The 10,486-nt window shown below is 39.3% G+C and overlaps 1 protein-coding gene across 1 annotated transcript; it reads left to right on the forward strand.

Moving 5' to 3' along the window:
- Window positions 1-7,962: 7,962 nt before the first annotated feature.
- On the forward strand, window positions 7,963-8,564 carry LOC110936147 (glu S.griseus protease inhibitor-like). Its single transcript, XM_035978328.1, has 2 exons — window positions 7,963-8,081; window positions 8,203-8,564. Exons 1-2 carry the CDS (start codon window positions 8,039-8,041, stop codon window positions 8,397-8,399), a joined length of 240 nt encoding a protein of 79 aa, XP_035834221.1. The 5' UTR covers window positions 7,963-8,038; the 3' UTR covers window positions 8,400-8,564.
- The last annotated feature ends 1,922 nt before the right edge of the window (window positions 8,565-10,486 follow it).

Consider the following 10,486-nt stretch of genomic DNA (forward strand, 5'->3'; position numbering starts at 1 on the left):
CAGGACTCGGATACCAAAAGGAAGTATCCTCAGATTCAGATGTGTCAGCAGATACATTTGTAAGTGCTGAACAGAATCAAGATCCTCCAGTTGTGATTGAGGATGCTGATTCTTCTGATGATGAATCTGATGATACTGTCCCAGCAAAGTCTGATGCGGTAACCAAAAATGAGGACATACCTCTAGAGAATCACATTCTATGTGATCCCCCTGTACAACCCGCTAAGACTGTTGCAACTGAGTTCTCATCTGCAGAAGAGCCGGAGAGTGTGAATTTGCTGTACACTCTTGTTGGTGATGATAAAATTTACTCAGACAAAGATTTTCCCATTAAGAATGTTAATCAATCCTTAATCTGTAAAGTCTTTGAAAACTCGACAAGTAAGTTTTTGGGAAAGTCAGGACCACGTGTTACAGTTACACAGTGTCCTCCTATTCCAAAGGCTGAAATTCGAAAACAATTTGGAAACAAGAAATTACCAACGGTGCCAAAACAGCAAAATCACACCAAGCCCAAAGGAAAATCACCGGCTCAAACTCAAAAGAAGCCGAATCAGAAGAAAAACAAGAATGTAAACTTTGTGAAATCGACGGGAACGGACAAAATTGAAAAGTTTGAAAATCAATCTAACTTAGATTTTGTCAAGAAAGCTATTGTCGAGAAAAGAAATGAACCAAGCAGTTCAATACCTAGTACCTCGGGTTCACAAAGTTCAACATCATCGGTTAGACGATCACATGATTCTTCGGGGTTTGTTGAACGAAGATCATGTTTTGAATGTGGAACCATTGGACATATTATTCGTAATTGTCCATATCTTCATAAGCTAAAAGAAAAGGTTGATGATCCCCGTGACAAGACTGACCGTAAGCCATCTGTTTCCACAAAACAAGATCCCCGACTTGTAAAAGAAAGGGAAAAGAAACAGAAACGCCAACAGGTCACGAAGATTGAGAAAGCAATTAAAATCGATGTGGTTCAAAAACAATCTGTTGCTGTAAAACCAGACAATTCTAAAACTTCAAACAATCAAGAAGTTAAAGTTTTAAAGAAAGACACTGGTAAAACAAAACAGACCTGGAAACCTAAATCGGTTACTGAATCAGGGGGACCATCACAATTCACCAACCATCAAAGACAAGAAGTTATTGTCATTGATGAAAATGGAAGACCCAAGACCACAATGGCTTGGGTCCCCATCTCCAACTAATTCATTTGAGTTCATGTGCAGGGTGTTCCAGGAGGAACTGTCAGTAGTCATTGGATTGTTGATAGTGGGGCATCCAGGCACATGACAGGCGACATGAAGCTTCTCTACGACGTTAAATCTATTAGAGGAGGTTATGTTGCTTTTGCTGGAGATAAGGGTGGATATATAACGGGTGAAGGAATGATATCCAACGGGATTGTCAGCTTTGACAAGATCAACTTTGTGCAGCAGCTTGATCACAATCTTCTTAGTGTTTCTCAAATTTGTGACAAGCAATTCTCGGTACACTTTGATGCTAATGGATGTTATGTGCTGAAACCCGGCTTCAAAATTCCAAAAGAATGGATTCTCTTGTCGGCTCCAAGGATAAATGATTTGTACGTCCTTGATATGAGCCAAGCTATTACAACGTCTGCACAAGCAACTTGTTTCGTTTCCAAAGCCACAGAAAAAGACACTATCTCTTGGCACAGACGAATGGGTCACATTCACTTACGCAAAATGAATCATTTGGTTTCAAATGAATTGGTGAATGGTGTTCCCCTCAAAAATTTCCATCTTCAAGACGTCTGTGTTTCGTGCCAGAAAGGAAAGCAAACAAAGAAGAAGCACCCTACAAAGAAGATCAACACGGTGGCAGTTCCTCTTGAACGTTTGCACATGGATTTATTCGGTCCTGTCAAGCACAAGAGTATTCGGGGTGATCAATACTGCCTCGTGATTACTGATGATTATTCAAGATTTTCTTGGGTGGCGTTCATGGCACACAAGAGTGAAACCTTTGGCATCATCAAAAACTTGATCATTCAGATTGAGAATTTGTATAAGTTGAAGGTTAGGCGGATACGTAACGACAATGGTACTGAATTTAAAAATCATTCCATGGCGGAGTTCTGCACTTCAAAGGGTATTCTACATGAGTTTAGTGCAGCTTATACTCCTCAACAGAATGGTGTCGCTGAACGTAAGAACCGCACATTGATCGAGACTGCTAGGACGATGTTGGTAGAGTCACAGTTGCCCATTCCATTCTGGACTGAAGCTGTGGCCTCTGCATGTTATACATTGAACAGAGTCCTTACAGTCAAAAGGCACAACAAGACCTGCTTTGAGCTTCTTCAAAAACGGAAACCAGATTTGTCTTATCTCGAACCGTTTGGAGCTCCATGCACAATCATCGATCCTAATGGAAAGTTTGGGGCAAAAGCAATTGATGGATACTTTCTTGGGTATGCCACCCCTAACTTACGAGTCTGGAATCTAGAGACTAAAAGGGTCGAGGAATGGTCTGAGGTCAGAGTACAAAGGTACACCTTGCCAGTCAAAAATCCGGGTCAACCTTGGATGTTTGAGTACGATGACTTCTTCAATTCGATCAATGTTGAAGCCGTTGAAGAAAATGCTGCGGCTAGGATGTTTTTCGAGAGTGACAATGCAACAGTTTCATCGGTGGTTCGTCCAATTCTTGTTAATCAAGAACCATCTTCTTCGGTGAACAATAATACTCTCAACAATGAGGATTTTCATGATGCAAACGAATTGAACAAATCTTCAGAGGATGATGAATTTGTAGATGCAGATCAAGAAGCCCCAACAACAGCAGTTCATGGTACTTCAGAGGGTACTCCTCCAGTGGATGCCCATAGAACAGCTGAGGCTACTGCATCATCCTCTTCGTCAATTCCAGGCCTTGAATTGGTTGTTGATCTTAACCTTAACAACCTGGGTATAAATGTTCCAGTTCCAGATAATCCAGAAACAAGGATTCATAATACCCATCCTCAACAAAACATCGTTGGAAATGTGCAAAGTGGCGTTCAAACAAGAAACATGTTGCGAAACAACAACAATGCAGGCTTGTATGCGGCTATTCGAGAATCCGGGCAACAAAACGATTGGTCTTTCGCGTGTTATGTCTCACAGGAAGAACCAAGAACGTGGAAAGAAGCCTTGAAAGATAACGCTTGGGTTGAAGCAATGCAGGAAGAACTGCAACAATTCCAGAAGCTGGGTGTCTGGAAACTCGTAGAGAAACCTGCTGGATACAAGAAGATTGGTACCCGTTGGGTGTTCAAATGCAAAAAGGATGACCGCGGAGTTGTTATCCGAAACAAAGCACGTTTAGTCGTTCAAGGTTTTCGTCAGATTGAAGGGATCGACTACAACGAAGTCTATGCACCTGTTGCACGTCTCGAAGCAATTCGTATCTTTCTAGCCTATGCGTCCTTCAAAGGATTCAAGGTTTATCAGATGGACGTGAAAAGTGCATTCTTACATGGTGTGGTTGAAGAAGAGGTGTACGTCGAACAGCCTCCAGGTTTTGAAGATCCTATCCATCCCGATCGGGTTTGGTTGCTCAACAAAGCTCTTTATGGTCTTCATCAAGCACCGCGAGCTTGGTATGCAACCTTATCACACTATCTGCTGGAGAATGGATTTCGAAGAGGTCTTATCGACTGTACTCTTTTCATCAAAGAACAAGATGGAGATCTTCTTCTGGTACAGGTATACGTTGATGATATTATTTTTGGTTCTACTAATGATGTCTTGTGTAGGGAATTCGAGCGCATTATGCAGGATAAATTCGAGATGAGTGCTATGGGGGAAATGACTTTCTTCTTGGGCCTACAAGTACAACAAACAGAGTCTGGGATATTCATTCATCAGACTAAATATGTTGGTGACATCTTGAGCCGGTTCCAGATGTCTGATGCAACGCCCATTGGTACCCCATTGCCAACAAATCACGGAATTACTCCAGACTTGAAGGGAGAAGCTGTTAGCCCTTCAAACTATCGCGCAATGATCGGATCTCTTATGTACCTCACAGCATCAAGGCCAGACATAATGTACCCAACGTGCCTGCTTGCCAGATATCAAGTTAACCCGAAGGCCTCACATCTTGCTGCTGTTAAAAGGATTTTTCGTTATTTAAAGGCGTACCCTGACACCGGTCTGTGGTACCCTAGGGATAATAACTTTGAATTGGTAGCTTTCAGTGATTCTGATTTTGGCGGATGCAAAATCGACGGTAAATCCACAACGGCTGGATGTCAGTTTTTAGGAAATCGCCTAGTCACATGGCAGTGCAAGAAGCAGACGTGTGTCGCTACATCAACATGCGAAGCTGAATACATTGCTGCCTCAAGTTGTTGCTCCCAAGTTCTTTGGATCCAACAACAAATGCGGGACTACGGTTTTGAATTCCTAACTACTCCTATTTACGTTGATAATTCTGCTGCTTTAGATATCACTAGAAATCCTGTGCAGCACTCAAAGACCAAACACATCGAAATCAAATATCACTTCATACGTGATTGCTTTGAGAAAAGGCTAATCGATGTTGTTAAGGTCCACACCGATGACCAACGTGCCGACTTATTTACCAAAGCATTTGACAAATCAAGATTTGACTTTTTATTATTGGTAAACGGCATTAAGGTCAAGCAAGAGTAAAACCAACATCGGAAAATCATTTTTGTAAATACCTTTGTGTTTTAAATTTGTCTTAGTTTATTGATTTTAGGGGGAGTAAATTCAAAAATCTGAAAAGCCAAAAACATCGAAAAATTCAAAAACACAAAAACAATAGAAAAACAAAAATGAGTTTCCTGGCGAGCAAAAGAGAAAATGATAGTACATCAGTGGTCTATCCAAACCTCTTTAAACCTTAAATGAAAAACGATAAGCAGCTCTATATAAGATGTATCGGTAGGCTCACAATCATTTTAAAGTGTGCAGGGGGATATAAATCTTAATCGACTAAAGACCAGGTGGGAACCATTCATTGGCATATGGTCTTAGTACCGAAATTTCGTTTGATAGATTGCCGAGGTTCTGAGATATTCGGTCTTTTTGCTGCTTATCATCTGGGTATCATGGTTGTATCTTTTACCGAAAAATAACGGGGACGCAAGTCTAGACCTTCCATGATACTATACATACGTGTACATATTATATACTGCATACTGCATTCGACCTCAATAAGTGATTAACAATCACATGTCCATATCAAATAAGTGATAATATATCACATTTATCCGGGTGTCAAGTTCGTCTCTCTGCTGTACGGAAGTACTGACCTGTTCACGGACTTGCACCTGTGCCCTCATGCATATGAAAATCAAGTTCCTCATCAATAAGTGATTATATCACATAGGGCTTGTTTTCAAATCAAAATAAGTGAGAATCTCACATCATATACGGTCAAACAGATGATAATCGGTATACTCACCGGTAAGATGAACTCTCGTGCATACCTTGATACGGGAATGTGTCGTGATGTGGATGAACACCGGTCGGTAAGTATAAATCATACCTTAACGTATCCCCTCGCCATGATTACATCTGATAAGTTGAGCTTAAGTGGACAACAATACCGATAATTGTTATAGGATGCTTATCTTAATGTTAACTAACTGAACAACAAGAGTGTTTTGGCATGACCGTACACTGATATGATTCTCTTACCCTCGAAACTCACAAAAAGAATGTCTGTAAATATTTATTTACTGCTTAACTTTTATTGCTTTCTTTTAAACAGTTTCGTCGTTTGGTGCATATCAGCACGACATTAGCGGTGATGTCGTTTGATAACACTCAAAGGATTTTAAATTGTTGTCCTTTAATTTTCAAAAATACCAAAAAGATTTTAGGTGTGTTTTAATATAAACTTTATAAAAGCCAAAAAGATTTTGTTTCTACTTTCTTTTCGATCGTACGATGTTGGAGCTCGAGTCTTCGTTACCTGAAACCTGAACGAAAACCGATTTGACTAAATCTTCATAAACGGTCAAAATTTGCAAGTTTTGAAAGTTAAAACTAAAATTGACAAATTTATTAAACTTTCAAACTGTCGGACGATGTTTGATTATGACATGGTCATTCGTGTGTCATTTGGATATACTAACTATTCTAAGCAGTTGTTCTCATTACGCGTTTAGATTTCTTGCATGTGCAGATTCTAAAGGCTAGGAGAACATGGTCTATGACAAGCTTTGGAATGAAGACACGACGAGAAGGCGCTCAAAAGATGAAGATGATCGAGTTGCCGCTGGCCATCATCAACACCACAAGGATCTCACTTCATAAAGATCAAGTCATTCACGAGCATAACTCAAGGGGGAGCTTATGCCAAGGGGGAGTTTGTCAACACACTTCCTACATGATACGGGTAGTTTGTTGATACACTCTCTGCTTTCAATACATGAAGACTTTGAAGATCCTCTGACTTTGAAGACTTGAAAGGACATCAGAGTTTTGAGAACTCGAAGACCAAAGACCATCGAAGTTCGAGACGAGTCTACAACTACAGAAGATAAAGACAAAGCTACAGCCAAGGGGGAGTTTGTTGGTGCACTTGTGTCTGTATTTTGTCTGTATTCGGTCACGATGTAAACGATGTCCTTGTCGGTCTTGTAAGTTGACCAGGTCAACCATCATCCGGTTTGACTTGGACAACAGTTTGTAAATGTTGAAGGATGTCCTGTGTCGAAGGATAGCTCATCGAAGGATATTGTAGATCCTTCGATGGCATCGAAAGATAGGCTTCGAATGATAGACCTCGAAAGGTGATCTTTCGAGGTCCCTGCTGATCCTTCGAATGCTTTGTCATCGATAGATGATCCTTCGGACCATCTATCGGATCCTTCGGACCAGACATCATGGGCTGGGTATAAATACCCATGCAGTGTGTTGAGTTTTAGTAGAAAGAGAGACACTTAGACAGATTCACACATCCGAGAGATAGGCTGAGAGCATTCTGTCCGAAACTCACACACACACTTTGAGAGTTTACAAGTTAGATTTGTAAACATTGTGCTTGTAACCGAAACCTTAATACGTATTAATACATTGGTGTTAATCGGTGAACCTTGTGTGTTGTGTTTATACTTGCTTCATCCCGGTTTGCTTGCTAGCTTGGATTCCGCACTCGCTAGTGAGTTAGTATAACAAGGTTTAGGTTCGTCATCCTCCACGACAAAGGGACCTACACGTTAATTCGGGTATTATTTATAGAATAGGTGTGAAGTGAAATGTAAAAAAACGTTATGTTTTTTTACTATAATATACCCATGTTTTAAAGATTTTTGTTACATTGAGCTGATATATGTTGTGGCCGGAGATGTAAACTTTACTATTTCTTTTGAAGCACAGTAATTTTTAATATATGTTATTAATACAAGAGTCTGAGATGAAAAATTAAACACCAAAGACCAAATTTGATTCTAGAACTAGCAATAAGTTGATCTTCTCATAAACTACAGCTACAAATTTGGTTGTTGTATCCACCATGAATTATTTTAAAGAAACTGCGTCTCACATATGATCACCACAAGCAAATTTGATTCATCATTCTGGATAAATTATTGTCTATGATGTGTATATTACATATATAATTGTAATTATACTTTCTACATGCAAAAAAAACTCAAAATCTTTCTATAAACCTAATCTCAAGATAAAGAAGAAAACTGAATGCAACTCTCAATAAATGTTGAATGATAACTCAAAAAAAGTTGTACTCTTTTTTAACCATGATCGTTCATCCATACCTATATCTGAAATGTTATAATTAATAAAGCAAACTTTTATGATATAATGATTAAAGACATGCTCTAATTCATAATGTCACCAAATGAATTGGTCAATTTGTCTTAATTTTTAAATGTAGAAAGTCAACAACAGAAATAGCAAGTTTGATTTTTTCATCAAAGACTATTCTACTTTTGCAAACCAAAATGGGAACATTTGAAAAAGATAACAGTTGAAAGAAGATTCCGTAACGTAAATGTGCACTCTAAACTCTATATATACCCTTTCTCTCCATGTTCTTCAATAAACAAGCAAGAATGTCAACAGATTGTCAAGGTAAATCCAGCTTCTTTTTTAACTTCTTAGGTTATTTTACTTCACATCATTGGAACAAACATTTTGTCAATCCCTGTTGGACGAACCAATAAACAAGTTTCTATCTTGATAACTAATACAGGAAAGAGTTCGTGGCCCGAGCTTGTTGGGGCAAGGGGAGAAGCAGCGGCAACTAGGATTGAGGAAGAGAATCCTCGGGTTGATGCTATTGTGGTAGTGGAGGGAAGGGATTCAGTCATAACAGATTTTCGATGTGACCGTGTGTGGGTGTGGGTGAACTCTAATGGGGTGGTCGTTCGACGTCCTTTCATTGGCTAAGCTCAGTGTCGATTGAGCTAGGGACTAGGAGGTGCAGTCACCATATATATTGTAATTGGATAAATAAATACATGATGTACCAATGCATTAATAAATAAGATGTGTAACATATAGTGAAGCTGTTTGTGTTAAGATGTTCGGTGTTAATTACCATATTTTACTTGATATTTGGGTGTTTATAAGTGCAGTTCCTGCCGGGTAACTGTCGCTTATCAGTTCTGCGTCAACCAAAGCAGAAGTCCAAGTTAAAGTCAACGATAATGAAGAATTCTAGACTACATGAAGACCATGCACTGATCAAGGAGGAGTTTGTTAATGCACTTTGGGTGAAAAGTGCATGCCTTCCAATTGTTAGGGTCTTTATTGTACATATCTTGGAACTTACTCCAAGGTTTATCCTTGGACAATTTGTCCAAGTTTTAGTCTAGAACTTTGGTCAGGGGTTTGGTCTTAGTGTAGATTGGTTTGTCCGAGCTTTAGTCCCTAGTCCATATATATGTGTTGTATAGGATTAGGGAAGACACAGAAAAACAACAACCTTGAGTGCTTGGTGCACCTCTCATAAGAGATCCCATCTATTTTCATCACTGTGTGTGTATTCTAGAGAGAGAGGGAGACTATGTGTTAGTGAGAGAAAGCTAGGTTTAGATCTCTGTGATCTAAACCAGCAGACGATGTATACTCCTTTGGTTTGTGTAATTTGTGATGATTGATTCATAATAAAGGGTTCATCTTCTACTTCTTTCTATCTTGTTCATCATATTTGTTCTTCATGTCTTGAATCAAGTGCAATGTTTGATGTTCGTCATCGATCCGGTGCTTTCACAGTGGTATTAGAGCATGGTTACCGATTCAGAATGGTCTAACCGCCTTCTGAATCACCATTGCTCTTGATTTGATGTTTGTTTCCGCCAAACATCTTGAAGACGTGAAGATTGATACTCGAGCTGTGTTGGAGAGAACTGCTGGGTTTTTGGAGATCTAGGGTTTTGATCCAAAAAAGGATTGTCTGAGTTTAAAACTCTGTGTTTGTATTTCTGGGGTTTTTGGTGAACCAGTGTGAAGTCACACTCGGGAGATAGTCCGGAGACTAGTTACTGGAGCTTGTCCGAGTTTTCTAAGGATTTAGGTAATCCGAGTTTTTCAAGTAAGTCCGAGTTTCTTTGTTCCGAGTTTTAACACTTTCAATGTCCGAGTTTTTATCAATGTCCGGTTAACACGTTTGGCCTTTTCAATGTCAGAGTTTCAATGTCCGAGTTTCAGATCATTTTGTCCGAGTTTTAGATCATTTTCTTTACACCTGTCAGAGTCTCAATGTCAGAGTTTTATGTCCGAGTTTAGTGTTAACAAGTCTGATGTTGAGTTTTGGCTTTAATGTTCAACAGTCCGAGTTTTTACTCCGAGTTTTAGCTAAAGGGTCCGAGTTTTGTGCAAAGTCCTTCATGGTTCCGAGGTTTGTGTGAATCTCTTTTTGGTCCGAGCTTCTTGCAATTGAGTCCGAGTTTTGATCACTATATGTGAGTCTGAGTTTTAACTACCATATTTAGTCCGAGCTTTTTCCTTGTCTTCATTTGATCCGAGTTTAAGTCTCTTTTCTTGGTCCGAGTTTAAGTTTTATATAAAGTTCATCCGAGTTTTCTTGAGTCCGAGTTTCTTTTTTTGGCAGGTCCGGATTTTAGTAATCAGTTTAGCAGGTCCGGGTTTTGCTTGGATTTGTTCCGAGTTGATAGTGGATATATTCCGAGTTTGTAATCTTCGATTTTACACCTGTTCCGAGTTTTTTTCTCTGCATGCAAACATGTCCGAGTCTTGAATGTTATGAATTTTAATCAGTTCCAAATTTCGGTTCAATTCCGAGTTTCTTTAACCGTATCTGAGTTTTGGTCAAGTTCAGTTCCGAGTTATGTAAATTCATTCAGGTCTGAGTTTTGGTTCAAATTCAGGTCCGGATTTTAGTAACTATTCAGGTCCAAGTTTTTGGTCAAATTCAGATCCGAGTTTTGGTAAAATTCGGTTCCGAGTTATTCAAAACCGAATCTATGAGTTATATTCGGAATTTCTTTGCTTTTTCCGAATTTGTTTGTATT

Source organism: Helianthus annuus, chromosome 1, assembly GCF_002127325.2.
Source record: "Helianthus annuus cultivar XRQ/B chromosome 1, HanXRQr2.0-SUNRISE, whole genome shotgun sequence".
Lineage (NCBI taxonomy): Eukaryota > Viridiplantae > Streptophyta > Magnoliopsida > Asterales > Asteraceae > Helianthus > Helianthus annuus.